Below are 20,194 nucleotides of genomic sequence, written 5' to 3' on the forward strand. Positions count from 1 at the left end.
GCACTGTGTGCAAACAAAAAATAAAGGAATTAATGGTATGGGGGAAACACTTGATATTAAACCACCCATTTAAACCCCCTCCTGTGCTTCTTCCACAGGAAATTTCCATGGGTTATGGGAATTTGAGCTGCCAGGAAGCTCCTGGACAAAGATTTGGATCCTAAGGCAGGGCACAAATGCTCTGCTCTCATCTCCAGCCTCCTTTTATCACTCCTTCAAGAACTGGGTTTGCACATAATGAGCATGAAGCATTTAATAATTCTCATTTGGAATCCAGAAGAGAAACAGCTCTTCCATTATGGGAACATTATTGGTCTGGCTCCATTCCACGCTGGAGAACAACTCCCAGAGGCAGCAGGAGATCCCAGGGCTCCTCCAGGAGCTGTTTGCTGAGCAGGAGCAGCTCATTGCAGCAGGAGACACACACAGGGATGGAAATTGAAAAAAAAGGGGAAATAAGGAGATTTTTACACCCTTCCCAACATCAAGGCTCCCACCCAGCTGCTTTTCCTGCAATCACAGAAGGGAAGGGATCTCTGGAAGTCACTTTTGCTGCTTGCTGAGCAGGAGCAGCTCATTGTGGCAAGTGGCAGGAGACACACACAGGGATGGAAATTGAAAAAAAAGGGGAAATAAGGAGATTTTTACACCTTTCCCAACATCAAGGCTACCACCCAGCTGCTTTTCCTGCAATCACAGAAGGGAAGGGATCTCTGGAAGTCACCCAGGAGCAGGGGACACATCCAGGTGGGTTTGGGATGTCTCCAGAGAGGGAATTCCACAACCTCCCTGGGCTCTGCCACTCTCCACAGAAAGAAGTTTTTCCTCATGCTGTTAATACCAAAATAATGCTTTTGAAAGGGGAAATCCCAGCCAAAGATCCCTCCTGCCTTAAACTAAGCCAAACTCAGCCCAACTCAGGGCAGGGCAGGTCAGGGTGAGTTCCAATTGAACAAATTGCCCAGAGAAACTGTGGCTGCCCCATCCCTGAGATTGTCCAGGGCTGGAAAAAAGCCAGAATAGTGAAATGAGTCCCTGCCCATAGCAGGGGGTGGGACTGGATGAGCTTTAAGGTCCCTTCCAACCCAAATTTTGGGAAAGATTTGCCATGTGCATCCTCTCCCTTTATCACAGCAGAGCACCAGCATCACTTCATTCATTAGCACTAATTAACTAGGCTGAAAGGTGAAAGATAATTAACACAGCCTTCTGAAACAGAGGGATTTCTGCTCAATGAGCCACTCCTGTTCAGGTTTCAGCCACAGCTCCCAGGTGTGCAATCCTGACTGTGCCCAATGTGCTGGAGCAGGGAGAGCAGAGGGGTCAGCACAGGGACACTTTGGAAAGGACTGAAACAAACCCCTCAAAATTCCTCTTAAAAATCAAATCACACTGATTCCAACAGCAGCAGTGGCAACCCTGTCAGAGGATTGATCCTGTCAGAGGAGCTGGAATCCTCACCCCTCTCACCTGATGGAAAATGGGAGAGCAGGGAAGAAGGGATCAACACCAGAAATCTCCAAATTTTCACACCAGTGCATCTTCCACCTAATCCTTCCCTAAACCAGCTTCACCAGAGCTCAGATTCCTCCAGCTCATTGGCTTTCCATCACTTTGGCTTTGAGAAATAAAGTAATTATGCATTAATGCTCAGTGGTTGTCGTGTTAACAACACCATATGTACTGCCACTTCCACATCGCTGTAAAACTTGGATCTAACGTTGCAGGGAAGGAACAGCTTCCAAGAGATATTCCAGCAGGGTTCAAAGATGACAAGTCATTTTACTAATGAAGTATTCATCTACTACTCTGCTTTGCATGTCATGAAAATAGATGCCTGTCTAGACAGGCTCCTTAGATAAAAAATTTAAAAATAAAATGGTTGGTGAAAGAGTTTTTCTGTGTACACTCTTCATTTACATTTGTCTGTTCTGCACGATCCAGCTTCTTTCAAGGGGTTTGGAGGAGAAAAGGAAAGCAGAATATCATCATCACCTGGGGCTGCACTGCATCCCTCCACAGTGTAAATCTGGGCCCAGATTTACACAAGTTGTCACTGCCTTGGTTACCAGTGATTGTTTCAGGCTGCTGTTCCCATAAATGCAGAGTGAACACCTGGCACTGAGCATCCCAAATCCCACAGCTGGCACGGTTCAGATGGAAAACCAAACGGGAGGCTCCCATCATCCAAGTGACAGAGATTTCCTTTTCCTTGCCAACCACAGACACACAGAGATTTTATCCCTGGAAGTCTGCAAAGTGTCCAGGAATTCCTGGGACACTCCAGGGATGGGGATCCAAACCTCCCTGGGCACTTCCAATCCCTGAGCGCCCTTTCCATGGGGAAATTCCTGCTGCTGTCCACCCTGAGCCTCCCCTGGCCCAGCCTGAGGCCGTTCCCTCTCCTCCTGTCCCTGTTCCCTGGCTCCAAACTCATTCCAGGGAACTGTGGAGAGAGAGGAGGCACAGCCTGACCACAAATGGTTGGGATGTTCAATGAGCACATTGTGACCACAGAACTGGAGCTGCTCCACCTCCTGTGCCCTCCAGACAGGGGGCTCAGCCTCCAAACAGTCCCCTGCCCACCAGGGCCTGATTAAAATGAGATTTCAGGGATTTTAATCTGAGCTCCAAGTGGATCTGGAAGGAAATTTGGGCTGATACAATGGTTGTTAATGCTCCAGGTGAAGCAGCAGCAGTGATGAACCCTCAAACTGGATATCAAATTAAAGTTGGCTGTTGTTCAGCCTCCAAACAATCCCCTGCCCACCAAGGCCTGCTCAAAATGAGATTTCAGAGAGTTTAATTCGAGCTCCAAGTGGAAGGAAATTTGGGCTAATACAGCACTTGTTGAAGCTCCAGGTGCAGTGATGACTCCTCACACTGAACACCAAACTAAAGTTGTTTTTTTTGGAGTGTGGAGCTCTCTCCCAGCTGCTTGTAAGGAGAACAAGAGGTGGAAAACTCCTCACACTGAAAAAAAAACTCTCCTGTGAGCACCAGGGGAGAGAAGGGAAGCACAGACAAAGGTTTGCTCTGCCCCAACTCCCCAGATCCCTGTGCTGACATTCCCAAACCCGCTCATGAGCCTGGAAATCACTAATTTGCATCCTCAGCCTCCAATGATCACCAGCAAAAACCGTGCCAGGCTCCAGGGAGGTCAGGCAGGATCCTACATTAATGCCCACACTAATAAAATAAAATAAAAATAAAATCCCAGCACAAGGCTGGCCCCAGCTGTGGGGGTGGAAGGGATTAAAGGAGGTTACAGGAAGATCTGAGGATTTATTTGCTCTTCACCTCCAAGGTGCTGCTCCTTCAGAGTGTTCTTATTTAAAATAAAAATAAAGTAACAACAGAGGAAAAATGATTAAGCATAAAGGTGGAAGGTGGAATGTTGGTGCTGCCTCATGCCTTGAGCCCAGAAAAGTTAAAAAATTCAAGGCCTTGCTGTATCTGTGACCTTCTATAAAAAAAAATTTCCTTGATCACTCAGGAGTTATTAAAAGCACCTTGAAGGTTTCATTGTTTCTGTGCAGTTTCAGGGAGTCAAAACACGGCTGGAAACACAAGAGTTCACTTTGCTGCAGGTTTTGTTTGCAATAAAGCTACAAAAACCAAACACTGCTTTGCTCTGGGCTGGGCTCAGACGTGGCTCAGCAGAAAAAAAAGCAAAGTTTTTTATCTCAGGGATAACTTTCTCAGTGATAACTGTCAGCAAAAAGCAGCTCTTGGTGCAAGAAAATCCTTCGAAATTTGGATTTTTCCAGAGGTCAAGGTGTCTGTTAACACACCCAGGGAATGACTGGGAGTTATCAGCCTCAGTATTTATTGAAGGAGGTTGGGGAATATTTAAAAATATTGAAAACACCTCGTGAGTGCTGCCCATGTTGTCTGTGACATGGATTTCCTCAGCATTACCTGCCACTAAAAGGGAGAAGCTTTTCTGGGGCTCAGACCCTTCTGGCCATAACAACAATTTTGCCTTGGTTTTGGAGAAAAATATTATTATATATAATATTAAATATATATATCTATTATATATATATATAAAATATATATAAATAGTGAGTATATATATAATATATAAATATAAATTTGATTAAATATTATATTATTTATATTCCTGAAGCTCAACCAGCAGAAGATGCCAAATATTTTGGCCCCAATCAATTGGAGATGATGGAGGAGGAGGAGTGGGATGAGCCAGAAGCAGGTGAGACACCCAAGGGCTGCCTGAGCCCCTCATTTACCAACCTGAGCACACCAATCCCTCCAGGAAAACCAGATTTACTGCAAAACACAATTCCAGAAGCCAGGAAACCACTCCTGGACATTCCCAGGGAATCCTCAGGGGTGGGAACACATTTTAAACTTCATTTCCCACTCAGATTTTAAACACTTCAAATTTCTTTTTCTCATTTCCCAAGCAGACAGCGAGGCAGATGAAGCTGATACTCAACTCCTCCACTGTAAACAGCCAATAATGGAGTAAAAAAGTCCATTCCTGGGGAATATTGAATAAAGCAGACATCGTGTCCTGACCACCATCAGATACCACAGGACTATTATTCACCTAAAACAGACACTCCTGTCTGCAACATCTGCAACACCCAGACCAATGAGGCATTTGGGATGTTCTTTTGTCACAAATCTGGGTTTATTTGGAGCATTTCATGGCCAGCTTGGGTTTGTTGCTCTGGAGTTGTTTGGGGTTTTTTTTGGCTGGTTCCTTTCCTTTCCTTTCCTTTCCTTTCCTTTCCTTTCCTTTCCTTTCCTTTCCTTTCCTTTCCTTTCCTTTCCTTCCCTTCCCTTCCCTTCCCTTCCCTTCCCTTCCCTTCCCTTCCCTTCCCTTCCCTTCCCTTCCCTTCCCTTCCCTTCCCTTCCCTTCCCTTCCCTTCCCTTCCCTTCCCTTCCCTTCCCTTCCCTTCCCTTCCCTTCCCTTCCCTTCCCTTCCCTTCCCTTCCCTTCCCTTCCCTTCCCTTCCCTTCCCTTCCCTTCCCTTCCCTTCCCTTCCCTTCCCTTCCCTTCCCTTCCCTTCCCTTCCCTTCCCTTCCCTTCCCTTCCCTTCCCTTCCCTTCCCTTCCCTTCCATTTTTCCTTTATTTTCTTTGTGCTTGTTGTTTTTTGTTTGTTTGTTTTGTTTGTTGTTTGGTTTTATTTTGTTTTGGGGGTGGTTTCTTTGGTGGGGTTTTTTTTCGGGTTTTTTTTGTTTTGTTTTGTTTTGTTTTTTTGGTTTGTTTTTTTTTGTGGGGGTTTTTTGGGGGGTTTTTTTGTAGGGTGGGGTGGTTTTTTTGGTTTTGTTTTTTGTTTGTTTGTTTGTTTTCTTAAAGGAATTAGCAGTGATTTTTTTCTGGTCACATATTAAGGGTTAAAAACCCCCTAAACCAACATTTCTGAAAAGTGTTGCCCAGTCATCCTCCCCACCCCAAAAAAGACAAACTGAAACCAAAGACAGGAAATAAAGAGGCAACAGGGGAAGAGCCCTGAGAAGAGTCCAAGCAATTGTGTTGACAAAGCTCCTCAAAATACCTTTCAAAACACCAGAGCAGAAGTTCAAGATATTTAAAGAAAACAACCACGTGGGGGTTTTTATTTGAAGGGCTGAGAGTTTCTAACCGGCACTTAGAGATATATAAATATTCCAACCATAATTGCTTTACATCCTGAGGGCTCTGATTCGTTTTTCTTCCACTTGGAGAAAGCACTGGGAATTCAGCATCCCTCAGAAAGGATGTTGTGATCTATTTTAAAATTATTAATCACAGCAGAAATGATGGAAAGCAGCATCTTCCTTGCAGGAGGCTGTTGAGGAAAAGTGATTTGAGTTTTTCAAGGTTAGGAGGAATTTGGAGACACAACAACAAAGCACCTCCTTAACCAGACCCACGGCCATTCCCAAGGGGAACAAATAATTTTTTTTAGGTGTGATGGAGACAGAAAAGGCCAAGAATCACCAAAGTGAGAGAGAGCAGAGGAGGAGGAGCTGCCCCACTGTGCCCTGAGCAGGCTGTGGGCAGCTGGAGCAGGAAAATCCCAGATCCAGGCAGGGAGAACTCAGCCTGGAGCTGGGGATGGAGCCTCCCATGGAAAAGCAATTCCTGTGCCTTTGGGAGCCTTTTCCTCAGCAGGAGGCACTTTGTGACCAGCCAGGGACACTCCAGGAATTTTGGGGCTGCTCCAGGGCTGCCCCACTCTGAAAATTGGATTTTGGGGATGAGCTGGGCTCCCACACTCCAGGAAATGGATTTTGGGATGAGCTGGGCTCCTACACTCCAGGAAATGGATTTTGGGATGAGCTGGGCTCCTACACTCCAGGAAATGTTTTTTGGGGTGAGCTGGGCTCCCCAGGGCTGGGCAGGAGCCCAGAGGAGCAGCAGCAGCACAGGCAGCAGAGCCATTTCTGTCACAACCTGTCCCTGCCTTGCTGTGAACACCCAGGGCAGCCAAAACTGAGATGACAAACAGCAAAATTGGGATGCAGCTCCCACCCCCTTTTCCAGAGCACCCCTGGGTGCTGGGAGGGATGAAAACAGCCCTTTTATGAAATACTCCATTTATTCAGTCCCCATTTCAGCCAAGCTCAGCCTACGGAGGGGGACTTGACGTCAAGAACCCATAAAAATAGCCCTGGATGTGTAGAAGAAAAAGCAAAATAAAAGCACTCTCCTAATGCACACACAGGGCCTCAGTGCCAGCAGCACTTCCTCACAAGGCAGCAGCAATTTTGGGTTTTAATCCCTGCCTTTTGGGTTTTTGTTTTGCTTTGTTTTTTTTAACTGAAGTAAAAACAAACCAGGAAAAAAAAAACCTCCCCTTGAACTAATAACTGCTGTCTCCTGAGCAGAGTTGAGTCAAAAATACCCCAAAGCAATAAAGCAAGAGGCTCAGCTGTAAATTTTATGATATTTACTAGAGATTTTAGAGTTTCCTTAACTTTCATGGTCTGCATTTTCCTCTCAGCACTGCTGCTGATCATATTGACGGGCAGGGCTTTGATAGCCAGACCTCCCCAAGCTTTCCTAACTCTGCTGGAATCTAAAATTAGACAGTCACAGCCACCAAAATATCATTTAGTCCCTTTTTAAAGGGGCATCAGAGAAACCTGAGCAAGTATTTGGCGTCCTCAGAGAAAAAAAAACACATTGTCCAGCAATGTTTTATATGTGTGTAAAGAATAAAATCCATCAAAAAATCATATTTTTTGATGATAATTAAAAAGCCTCTCTCTTCATCCAAGCAAGCAATTCCAACAGATTTAATTCCCAGCAATTTTCAGGGACAAGGGGAAGAAAAAAAACCCACAAGGACCTTGTGGTTTTAAGGGCAGCAGTTCTCAATTTAAATGCTAAAAATTCAAAATTCACTGTAGGGATTCATTCAGTCCATCACAAACTCATCAATACAACAGGTTTAAATCCAATATTTCCAGCACACAAAAAAAAAATCCCTGCAAAATGACAGAGTTTCACTTCTGGAGCTGTTTAATTTACAGGAACAATCCATGGGATGGTCAGTGTTAAAAACCTCCTGTATTTTATAGTGTTTTTGTGGCAGGTATTTGTGAATTATCTGTGTGAATTTCAATGTTAATTCTTGGCTTGCACACACTGACAGCTCAGCCTTCCATCAACATAAAATAAAATAAAATAAAATAAAATAAAATAAAATAGAATAGAATAAAATAGAATAGAATAGAATAGAATAGAATAGAATAGAATAGAATAGAATAGAATAGAATAGAATAGAATAAACGGGCTCGATAAATGGAGGTTTTTATCAACGTAAATAAAAAAGGGAGTTTTCAACACAGCAAAGGGCGGGTTTTTATAGTGACTAGAAGTGATAAAAAAGCCAAAAGCCAAAGGTGATGGTGGAAACACAGAGTTGTGTGTTTCTCCTGGAAATTGGGCAGCTCCAGAGATGGAATTCTGCTTTTATTTTTATTTTTATTTTTATTTTTGTGTGAAGGGAATATTGGACTTACCCTGGAATTGAGAGATCTGGAGGTGGCACTGGTGACAAAGTGGGACTGGCCATGAGTTAGACTTGATATTGGAAATCTTTTCCAACTTAAATAATTCTAATAAATAATTCTAATAAATAATAAATAGCTCTGGGATTGTGATTAGTAGAATTGTGTTGTAATTAGGGATTTGTGGCAACCACCCTGTGCCTTCCCCACAACTGCTGTTCTTGGCTTTGAGGGGTTTTCTTCTTGTTATTTAGGATTTTTTTAATGCTGAGCCCCAAAATCCTGAGAACTCTGCAGAGGTGAAGTGTCCATCCTGGAATTTATGGTCTGATAATAAGGGATAAATCCACCCCTGACCCAAAGGTGAAGTGCAGTGACTTTAAGGGTAAAGGTAACCTGGATTTTATTATCTGTTAAAGGTAATTTATTAATTTCTGCATTTTATTTTTTATATTATATCTATTATAGTATATTTTATATATTTTATATTCTATTTTATATATCTTTATTTTATTATATATTTCATATTATATAATATAATTTTCTATCTCATATTATCTATATTACATTATATTGTATTGTTACATTATATTGTATTGTTACATTATATTGTACTGTTACATTATATTATATTATAATATATTGTATTATATTGTATTATATTGCATTGTATTATATTATATTGTATTATATTATATTATATTATATTATATTATATTGTATTATATTACATTATATTATATTACGTTATATTATATTACATTATATTATATTACATTATATTATATTACATTACATTATATTATGTTATATTATATTATATTGCATTATATTATATTGCATTATATTATATTGTATTATACTATATTGTATTATACTATATTGTATTATACTGTATTGTATTGTATTGTATTGTATTGTATTGTACTATATTGTATTGTATTGTATTTATTACAACTTCCCCCTGCATAATTTGAATTTTTCAGCCATCTCCAATTTATATTTTAACAACAAAACAAAACAATGCAAGGATGCAAATATCCAACCCCTGAGATATTAAACCCCAATATCCTGGGAACTCTGCAGCACACGAAATGCCCATCCAGGAATTTAAAAACTCCACTTATGAAATGAAATTAATATCAGTGACCTGCAGGGCAAGTTCAGCTCAACATTAACATTATTATAAAACACCACACACTCCAACATTTCCCATTTGATGGCTGAGAAGTGTGGAAAAAACTCTCCTTCATTAAATTTAAATCCACCCATTAATAAAATATGGAGGGATGTGCTACTTTAAGACAGGAGAGGGGAAGAAAAAAAAAAAAAAAGTGTAAATCGGTGCTAACGTTATTTCTATTTTTAAATCCATCCCACAGAGTCACCCAAGATAGATGAGAAGTGCTAAGCCCATCCCACCAGCTCATTTATTTATTTAATACTCCTTACAGGTTATTTTTACCAGCAAAAGGCACCCATTAGGAAAATTAAACTGCTGAGAGTCTTCCTCACACCAGACAAGTGACAGATCTGGCTGAAAACAGCCTCACAAAAGAGATTTTTTTATTTATTTTTCCTGTAGGATTCTGGAATTAAAAAAAAAAAAAAGGGAATTTTATTTTTGCAGCATCAGCTAAGCCCAAGTCTCTCTCTCTCTCTCTCTCTCTCTCTCTCTCTCTCTCTCTCTCTGTCTCTATGTGCAAAAATCTGGATTTTGTCAGTCCTTACTCACTCCCAGCCCCCTGTTCTCACTCCTCCACTTCCTGCAAGATTTTTATTTTCTCAGGAATCCTGAACTCAGGGGCAGCCAAAGGTGCAGGTGAGCCTTGGGTTGGGCTTTTTGTTTTTCTTTTTATACACACAACAAATAAATTAAAGAGAACACCACAGCCCCTGGGTATTGCATCACTGTGCAGAATAATAATTTAAAAAAAAGAGTGAAAAATCATATGTTTCTATATTCTATTAAGAATATGGAAAGTATTTATAAGAAGAATTATTATTAGAAGAATTAATATAAAGAATATACAGAATATAAACAATAGAAAGAATATATAGAATATAAAGGATAGAAACCATAGAAAGAATATATAGAATATATAGAATAGAAAGAATAGAAAGAATAGAAAGAATATATAGAATATAAAGAATAGAAAGAATAGAAAGAATATGAAGAATATAAAGAACATAAAGAATATAGAAGGGATTAATTTCAGAGTTGTAGAGTGAGGGAAATACAGCTTGGGAAAAACAAACAAACAAACAAACAACAAAACAAACAAACAAACAAACAAAAAAAACCCCACCCAGCAGGATTCAGAATAACAAAACAAAGAGGAAAGTACCCAAAATAACAGTTTGCAGTTTATCTCACACAGGATCTGAGAGCAGATTGCCAGCCTCAAATTTTGGGGAATTTTTTTAAAGACTTAAAAAAAAAAAAAAAAGTTTATAAAACCCCAAAGAAACCCATAAAACCAGGAGGGGAAAAAAATTATCAGGTTCCTTACAAAGAGAAGGTGGAAATGAAGTGATGAAAACGGTGCCTTGGAGCATCCAGGTGTTCCAAGAGATTACAGAAAATCCCAAATGCTGCCTGGAAAGATCAGCCCCAAACTGAGCATCCCCATGGACCAGACCATCCATCCCAACTGCAGGAACCAACAAAAAAAAAAAAAAAAAAAAAAAAGAAGCAGATTTTCTTGGTTTTTCTATATATCAACATCATTCTTGGGAACTCAGAGCAGGACCACACCCACAATGAAATACAGATGTTGGGAGTCCAGGACATCCCTCTGGGCGCCCTGGAAGGTCACAGACATCAGCAGAGGGGTTTGGGACCCAAAAAAGAGGGTTTGGGGCCTGTGCAAAGGGGTTTGAGACCCTGGCATAGAACCCAGGAAAACACAGGCTTTGATTTTAGTCCATGAGAAAAACTTCCAGCACACAGAGGAATTACAAGTCATAAAGGTGTGACAGACAGTGGTGTGGTTTATCACCGAGTGGAAAATTTTGTAGTTTTGGGATTTTTAGAATTAGGGACAAGATGGAGGATTTAGGGTGGTGTCCTGAGTTCTTCTCCTTCTCCCTTGGTCTCCATCTTCTGATGTGGTGATGGCACAAAGTTTAAGGAGATTATGAGTTAGAGTAGAGGTGACCCTTTTGGTACAGGTAACAGGCATTGGCACAAAATTGTAAATAGACACGTTAATTATCTGTATAAGAAGGCAGTGACCTCCCATCACGAGGAGAGTCATCCTGTATCCAAGATCTTGGTCAGGCACAGAGAAACTTGTAAGATAAGAAACAATAAACACTCAAGAAAACCATAAAAACAAGACCTTGAAGACTCCATTTCATTCTCACATCCGGCTCAAAGCCTTCAGACTCACTCAAACCACCACCTGAACAACGAGACAGACCACCACGAGTCAGACAAAACCAATCCCAAGACACAGGTATCATAAAATCTGATTTTTTTAGGGTAGAAACACCATTAATTTCACCCTGTCACCCTTTTGGAGAGTCCTCCTGGCAGAGCTGCACCTACCATGGGGTAGTGTGATGTTTGCACCATCGATGATTGCTTGTGCCAGCTCGTGGTCGTTGCTCTCGAAGGCGTGGGCAGCAGCTTTGAGGGCATCCCAAATTTCCTTCCTGCCCTCGAAGGCCGGGGCTGTGTCCCAAAATTCATCCCTCTTACTGCGGAGCTGCCCGTCCGTCATGGGGTAATCGCTCTTCCATTTGGGTTTCTCCTTCTTTAGGGGTTGGTTCCGACCCAGAGCCACTGCGGGGGACAAAGAGAAAAAAAATAAAATTAATCTCTTAAGATTAAGAAGAAATAACACCACAAAATTCCCTTTGGGTTGTTCTGGGTTTGCAAAACTGAATTTACAACTCTCGTCCTTTTCTCCCCAAAGTGATGCAGCAAGAGGTGTGTTATTCATGTAAAGCTCGTGGTTCAGATGTTTTATTTATTGAGGGAATTATGTTTTTACCAGTCTTAAAAAAACAGATTCAGAGTCTTCTCAGTTGTCCCAAGAGGTCAAATCATTGTGGAGCTCAGGAGAAGGGACGTGATGTGGATGTGGGCCATGCAATTGTCATTTGTTACTTTTTAAAGATGATTTCTCCTCTCATTTCCCTCCTTCTCAATAAACACAAATCCATTTGTTCCCCTTTAACTCCAGCTGTTTTTGTGGAACAGCCACTTTGAGGCCATCACACAGGTATAAAAACTGACAGATTCAAACTCCCTGCTCCCTCCCCAGCCAGTGCCTGGTGTTCCAGCAGGAGATTCCAAACTCACAGAGGTTTTAAGGAGACCAAAACCCCACAGGAGGTTAAACCACACACCTTTATTCCATCTGACCCCACGGGACTGAGGAATGCTTTGATAACTCAGGATGACAGACACGTTTATGAACCTGAAGTCATGGAAAAGAGGAGGTGGAAAAGGATTCCTGCTAGTGAGGTGACGCTGCCAACTATGCAGTTTTCTTTGGATTAAAAAACAGGAGGGAATGGGTCGGGTTGGAAGGAACCTTAAAGCTCATCATGCTCCAGGATGGTCAGGGTCACCTTCCACTGTCCCAGGTGGCTCCAACCCCATCCAGCCTGGCCTTGGACACTTTCAGAAATCCAGGGACACTGCCAGGGATCCAGGGACAGCCACAGCTTCTCTGTGCCAGGGCCTGCCCACCCTCACAGGGATGAATTTTTCCTTTTTGAAGACTTCAGAGTCCTCTTCCTTTCCCTGCAGAGCTCATGTCACTCTCACAGGCACCAGAGTGGTGGCAGGAGGTGGCTCTGGGAAGATGGAAATATCCCAAGGAGATGGAAATGAGCACCCTGGCCTTGGACCTGCCAGGGATGGGGCCACACAGCCAAAAATTTCTTCCTAATATCCAATCTAAACCTATTCCCTGTGTCCTGTCACTCCATCCCTCGGAAATTCCCCTCTCTCCATCTTTTCCTTTCTATCTGCAGCTCCTTCAGGCCACAAATTGTGTCACCCCAAAGCTCCTCCTGTCCAGGCTGAACAATCCCAGCTCTTCCAGCAGAGCAGCTCCATCCTCTGCTCATCCTGGTGGCCTCCTCTGCACAGAAACAAAAACCAGCTCCTAATTAAAAGTAGCAAACGAACAATTGTACAACCCACATCCCCAGAACTCCAGCTGTTCCTCCCTGAACCCAACAAATCAGAAACTTCTGAATCCTTTCAAGTGACCACAAGCATTTTATTGCTTTTTCTTTCCACGGGATTGCTTCCATTTGCTTTCCAAAGCAGTGCTGACCATTTAGCAGACTGCAGAGCAGCAAAGCCCAGTGTTTACAAAACAGCCAGTTTTCCTGGCAGAGCCCAGCCTTTCCCAGTCCAAGGCTCAGCTGAGCACAAACAGCCTTGGAAGAAGATGATGCCGGGGCAGGCTCAAACAATGGGGTTGTGCATTAAAAACCCTGCCCATTCTGAAATTCTAAAAAGACACGATGTGTGGAAATGCTCCAGCAAGGGAATTGTTTCCTCGTTAATGTTCAGCAGCCAGAGCGTGACATTTCCAGCCAGACAGAACAGGACACTGCAAGAAATTTGGGTCAGTGGATGTCTTTTATTTTATTTTTTTTTTTCCCATTCCACTTTAGCTCACATCTGTCTGCAGGTCCACTCAGTGGATGCTGATTTGTCCCACAGGGCGCTCTCCTTGTCCCCAAACATCAATTATGGAAGCGGGTTAAAGGCATTTCCTGCAGCCCCACTGCAAATCCTGCAGCCCATTCCTCTCCCTGCTCCCCTCTCTGCACCCAGGTTTATTCAGATTTATTGCCCCTCACTCCAGCAGAGCCTCAGATCCTCACAGCCTCCGATAACTCCTCCCTGGAGATCCCATCCTTCCTACACAGACAGCAGTGAGGATAAACCCGGTGATAAATTCTTGTTTTTTGCCGAGTTGGAAGGAAAGGTGGTGGAAGAAAGTGACTCTCCAAATGGCTCCAAAAGCCAAATCCGCTCTAACAAGCCATCCATCCCAGCACTAAGGCTTTAAACACAACTTGGCTCCAGCACGAGCCAGTATTTAAAAAGATCTTTGGCGTGTTTATCATTTATTAGAAGTGCTTCAAGGATCCCCCAAACGCTTTCTGCCTTCCCTGAAGGAATATTCATTATTTAGCTCTGTGGATAGATGGGGCAGAAAGGATGTGAGAAACTCACGCCAGGTAAAAAAAATAATATGTAAAAAGGCCCAAATATTTCCCTTTCCAGCCCTTGTTTTAGTCACTAAAGCAAAACACACGAATTTCTACAACCAAACTCCTGGACCACATCAAAGCACTTTCCCTTTTCTCTTAACAAGGCTGATAAAGGAACAAACATCAACAGTCTGAACCACTTAGAAGTGTTTACAGTGTCAGTTTTCTAGTCCTCATTTTGGAGGGAAATTAGAGCTCCAAAGGAAACCTTGACTCTGTCTAAGACCATCCACATCACAGGCACCACCAGCCAGAAGAGAGAGCAGCATCCACATTAATTTTTCATCTTACATCACTCCAACACGAGTGAGGAATTATTAATACCCTGCTCGAAAGCAGGAATTGTTTTCTAAATGCCAAGAAGGCACGTTCTCTCTCTCTGAAGCAGCTCTCAAAGTCACCATCTCAGCAGAGGCCAGTGCTGGGTTGGTATTTTTAGCAAGGGATTTATTTAGAAGGGAATATGGAAATCAGCACTGGTCGACTTTTCAAGAAATGAAATAGCAGCAGCAACATAACAAAATAAGTTGGGCTGTTCTTGTTTTCTTGTTCCAACAGCTCAGGTGTGCAGGGCAAGAAATTAATCAAATTTAGGGTGGAAAAACCTCCAAGGCCATGGAGTCCAACCCAGGCCGGACAGGAATTCCCTGGACACTCCAAAGATCCAAATTTCCCTGGGCAGAGGGAGGTTTGATATCAGCAGAGGACAGTGGTGGTTGGTATTTTTGGCAAGGGATTTATTTAGAAGGGAATATGGAAATCAGCACTGGTCGACTTTTCAAGAAGTGAAATATCAGCAGTGATGCTCCAAAATAAGTTAGGTCGTTCTTGTTCAAACAGCTCAGGTGTGCAGGGAAAGAAATTCATCAAATTCAGGGTGGAAAACCCTCCAAGGCCATTAAGTCCAACCCAGGCCCCACCCCTACTTTGTCCCCAGTCCAGGAATTCTCTGGACACTCCAAAGATCCAAATCTCCCTGGGTAGAGGGAGGGTTGATATCAGCAGAGGACAGTGGTGGCTGGTATTTTTGGCAAGAGATTTATTTTATTTAGACAGGAATATGGAAATCAGCACTGGTTGACTTTTCAAGAAGTGAAATATCAGCAGTGATGCTCCAAAATGAGTTAGGCTGTTCTTGTTCGAACAGCTCAGGTGTGCAGGGCAAGAAGTCCATAAAAATGAGGGTGGAAAAGCCCCCCAAGGCCATGGAGTCCAAGCTGTGATCCCCACCGTGTCCCAGAGCACCGAGTGCCACATCCAGGAATTCCTTGGACACTCCAAGGATCAGGATCCCAACCTCCCTGGGCAGCCCCTGCCAATGTCTGCTCGAAAAGGTGGTGATGGATCAAAGATTGGACACAAACTCTTCTTTGGGAGTTCTTTTCCCATCCTAATGATTCTGTTTAATGCCCAAACCAGTGGCACACATCCTAAATCCTGTAGGATTTAGCAGCATAACCTGTTTTTCCTTCACATGCAGAAATCCCTGGGATCCTTGAGGCAGCTGCCTGTCCTACTGAACTCCTGGCAGGCTGCAAAGTCTTATTTTTAAAAGGAAAAACGTATTTCTCCAATGTTTTATAACCTGAATTGTAAATTTATTTCCCCTTCCCCGCAGTTTCCCATCAAAGCCATGAATCTGTGAGGTTATCTCCGCTCCTCCTGAGTGAGCTCGTGCAGATAAACCCAGATATTTAAATCAGTTCCTTAACAGAACGTCAAGAAATGTCTCAGTGGAAGTTCTGGGGAACAGCTGGTGTGTTTGTTATGTCGCTATCACTGTGGGTATCACTGTGGATGGCACTGGAGCCTCTTCTGAGAGAGGGACCAGATGAGCAGCAGCAGCTGCTGCCACAAGATTTCTGTTATTAAAAGCCAATACCCAGCTACACAATCCAGAATTCTTAATTTATAACCTCCCTGAATTACAGAATATCAGCAAATGGGGGGAATATTTCAACCTCAGAGGGTTTGGTGTTAAATCAAAGGTGGCAAAGCTGAACTCAGAGCTTTGAAGGGCAGGATTTCTGCTTCAGCTGTGACCTGGATCTTCCTCCTCCCCAGTTTTCTACCCGACCCCACACCTGGAACAGCCCTGCAGCAGCTGAGCTCAAACCTTAATTATTTCTAGAAACACCTCTGCTGTCATCAGCCTCAGGTGAGTTTTTCCCTCCCACTCCATTCCTTCCAACATCTTTCACCTATTTCCAAAAATAAAGTTAGAAAATAGCAAATTTAGCTGTTCCATCCCTGCAAGAGCTCCAGAGTGAATTTCCTCCTTTCCCTTGGAAACACAAGCATATGTTGCTTGCAGCATTAGTCTTTTACAGCTTTTGTAAAAAGCGGGGGAAACTGGCCCAGCCTGGTGGTGGAGAAGTTTTCCAGGCACACAGAACCCACCCAGGGCATGGAAAACCTCCCAAAAAATTAGAAGGAGCTGCATGGATTGGACATTCAACACTCCAGGCTGTTGATTCTCTCCACGGATCCATCCTGGAGTTACAGGAACAGGCCCTGGCTGTGCTTCCCAATCCCTGAAGATTTGTGGGAAGATGGTACACAACACCCAGAAAGCACCAGCCCATCAGTGGAACATCAGTTAAAAGCAGCTACAGGCAAATATTCCAAGATCCAAATGGTGAAATGTTGAATCTGGCAAGATCTGAGAATATTTTTTTTTTTTCCCTTTGTCTTGATTAAGAAAATATCCAAGAGATGAAGCCAACAGCTTGAGTGGTGAGAGATGAAAAAGGTTTTGGAGTGACCTGTGAGGAAAGGAGCAGGAATGCCCAAAAGAAGGATAAAAAATCACCACAAATCTCTCTGAAATGGGAATGACACGTCCAGGAGCTGCTGTGGGTGGGAAAGATGGGATTTGAGGGCTGTCCACAGGAAAGGGACAGCAATAATGAACTGAGGAGGGAACAGCAAACACCCAGAGCTGCAGGGAGGAGAAAAACCAGCTTTGATTTGAGGCTGCAAACCCTCCCAGCTGCAGCAGGAGAAGGGATGTCCACCCAGGGAGACACAGCTGGAAAAACCCCAGGAATGACTCGAAGCCAACCAGGAGAAGCTGAAGAAATGTTTTACAAACTGAGCCAACGATCAAAACCATTTTCTTCAGCAGGCTGCCTCCCTGTCGAGGCTCAGCTGCTACCAAAGTATTTTTCTATCATAAATGAAATGCAAATAATGGTTTACTACCCAGAAAGTTTCTTTCAGTAATAGTCCCAAGGGCTCCCCTCCCCACAGTCGCTTCTCTACTTGATCAAATGAGTCCCATTTTAAATCCATTTTGCTCCAATTTCCTCATAAGGCACCTTGTAATTTGGTATCAATATCACACAGTTCATCCTAAACATTTTCCTTGCCTCGTTCTCCGGTGTAATCCTGAATTACTGCAGTGCTTGGAGGAGCCAGCACAAAGGAAAAGTGCAAAATCCCAGGGAAAACAGGGAGGGAGGAAGGGAAAATTCATTGCATTTAAGCAGCAGATAATTTGAATTGCATTAAGCAGAACAGGCTTAAACAATTTAAATTACATTAAATAGCACAGGCGTCCCCAACAACGGGGAAATGGCAGAATTTTATCTGTTTATTGCTAATTTTCAGCAATTTTCTTCTTAAGGTGGTTACATTTCTCCAAGGAAAGAAGAGGATTTTGGAAGAGAAGTGGCACTGGACAGTGGCAAAGACTTAAAAGTGAATTACTAAGACAATTAGGCTTTCCTAACAAGGAAATTATTTAACATTTCGAGGGAGCCTGTGTGAACTTCCCAAATAAACACAGATAGGCAGACAGAAAGAAAATACTTGAAACTAAGTCAAACTTTTATGGGGTTTTTATGAGGGTAAAATGAACACAACTTCCCTACTAGAAATTCAAATTCTATCTTGAAATAGTTGTGTACTCAAACACCAGGCTGCAGACTCAAAGCAATATTATAAAAGTGTAGGCAAAGGTATTAATTTTCAGCCCAGTGACAAACTGTGAAGCTTTTCAAGAGCAGCAAAAACCCAGCAGAGACACAAAAAATGCAATTTCCCTTTTCTCCCACCTGAAAGGAGGTGAAGAAAGGAAGAAAATAAATAAAAAAATAATCAGATGGAGAGGGGAAGAGCCAGCAGCAGCACTTAAAGCCAGGCTGGTGCTGAATGATGGACGTGGTGACTCTGGGGACAAAGGGGACAATCAATCCCTGCTGCCACCCCAGAATCCTTCCCTGCTCCTCCTCACTTCTCACCCAACACCAAAAAACTGCCCAGAAGAGGCTGCAAGGAGTAAAATATAAGTTCCTCTGGTAATTCCAGGCAGCTCTCGACAAATCCTCCATGTGCAATTAATCCCTTTCTCTGCCTACTCATGAAACCTTCCCCGAGTCAATCCAGGGGATTCTCAGCACGGGAGATAAAACATGAGAGGATGAGGCTGGAGGAATGAGCTGGACAAAGAGCAAAACTGGCTCTAACTCCCAGCTATTCCACTGTATTTCTCCCATCATTTTCAGCAGGAAGTGCTGAAGAAATCAGGAAATTTCCAGGCAGCTCAGCCCTCATCACCCCTCAAAGGAGCAAGAAATAAAAGCTTCAGGCATTTGAAATCTGCTCTTAGGGGCATTCCAGATCCAGAGATCCCACTACAGCCCAGCACAGGCAGGGATGTGGATCCCAGGATCACAGCCCTGGGATATCCTGAAAATACAGGAACTGAAACCAGGTCAGTGCATTTTGTCTGACTTGAGGGGGCATTCCCAGCCCAGAGGCAGCTGTCAAGGGGGGAATTTAGTTGGGACATCAGGAATAAATCCTTCTCTGGGAGGATGGTGAGGCTCTGGCACAGGTGCCAGAGAAGCTGTGGCTGCCCCTGGATCCCTGGAAGTGCCCAAGGCCAGGCTGGACAGGGCTTGGAGCCACCTGGAACAGTGGAAAATGATTTTTAAGGTCCCTTCCCACCCAAACCATCCTTTATTTCTACGATTATCATTTCCAAAAGCTCTGTGGGTGCTCCTGAGTCCTGCCTGCCCACCCAGCCCTCCTGCTGGAAGCACAAGCAGAGGATTCTCAATCATTTTGATGAAGCTGAGGATACAACAGCTCCTGTGGACAGAGAAAAATGCCTTGGGGAGGGAATTCCTTTGTGGAGTCACCACATCCTCAGTGCCTCGGTCAGGGGGTGAGGCAGGAACGGTGCCAGGCCAGGGGATGCCCATCAGTCTCTGTTATTTCCATCAGTCTCTGTTATTTCCATCAGTCTTTTTGTAATTTGCCAGCACAGGAACCTTGGAGCCCCAAACTCAGCTTTCCCCAGACAGCAGGTCCTGTAAAACCCAGCTCAGGGTCAGCCCCAGCCTGCCAGGGAAGTTCCCTGTGGTGAAACAGCTCCAGAGGACAGACATTATCAACACAATTACCTGTCAGCACTGTTTACTCTGGAATTTAAAGCGCTCCTATCTGTGGCAGATGGATGTTTTCAGCTGGGTACAGCACAGGATAAAGATTTACCCATTTCCCAACTCACAGCACCAAGACCTTCAATCTGCACCTTCTACAACTCGCTTGCTTTTTTTTTTTTTTTTTTTTTTTTAAGCTATGACAAGAACCATTAAGGAAGATGTCAGGGAGATGAAAAATATCCTGTCTGAGGAAGGTTGCACAGAGCACACAGGACTGTTGTGACTTGTGCAGAGTGTGGCTGCAGCTCCAGCTCAATTGCAGCTCAGGGTTGGGCATCAGGAGCTGCACAGAGCAGGCAGAGCAGTGGGGAAGCTGCACACAGCTTATCTGCAAGGAAAAAAAAACAACAAAAAAACCCAAAAACCAAAACAAAACAACCAACCAAACAAACAAAAACCAAAAAAACCTCCCAAAAAACAAACAAACAAAAAAACCCACCAAAAAAAACCCCCAAAAAAACAAAACAACAAACAAAAAAACCCAAAAAAAACCCCCCAAAAACAAACAAACAAAA

The 20,194-nt window shown here is 43.2% G+C and overlaps 2 protein-coding genes across 6 annotated transcripts in view; both read right to left on the reverse strand.

Annotated features, from left to right (window-relative positions):
* Positions 1-20,194, reverse strand: part of SH3TC2 (SH3 domain and tetratricopeptide repeats 2) — a 317,636-nt gene that overhangs the window by 132,280 nt on the left and 165,162 nt on the right. The gene's annotated exons all lie outside the window — the stretch shown is intronic.
* UBTD2 (ubiquitin domain containing 2) overlaps positions 1-20,194 on the reverse strand; it is a 42,060-nt gene that overhangs the window by 5,896 nt on the left and 15,970 nt on the right. The window contains exon 2 of the mRNA XM_083872106.1: positions 11,528-11,764. Within this exon, the coding sequence (XP_083728232.1) occupies positions 11,528-11,764 (237 nt within the window). The remainder of the gene's footprint in view (positions 1-11,527; positions 11,765-20,194) is intronic.

The sequence above is a fragment of the Zosterops lateralis genome (genome assembly GCF_965231275.1).
Source record: "Zosterops lateralis genome assembly, chromosome: 14".
NCBI lineage: Eukaryota > Metazoa > Chordata > Aves > Passeriformes > Zosteropidae > Zosterops > Zosterops lateralis.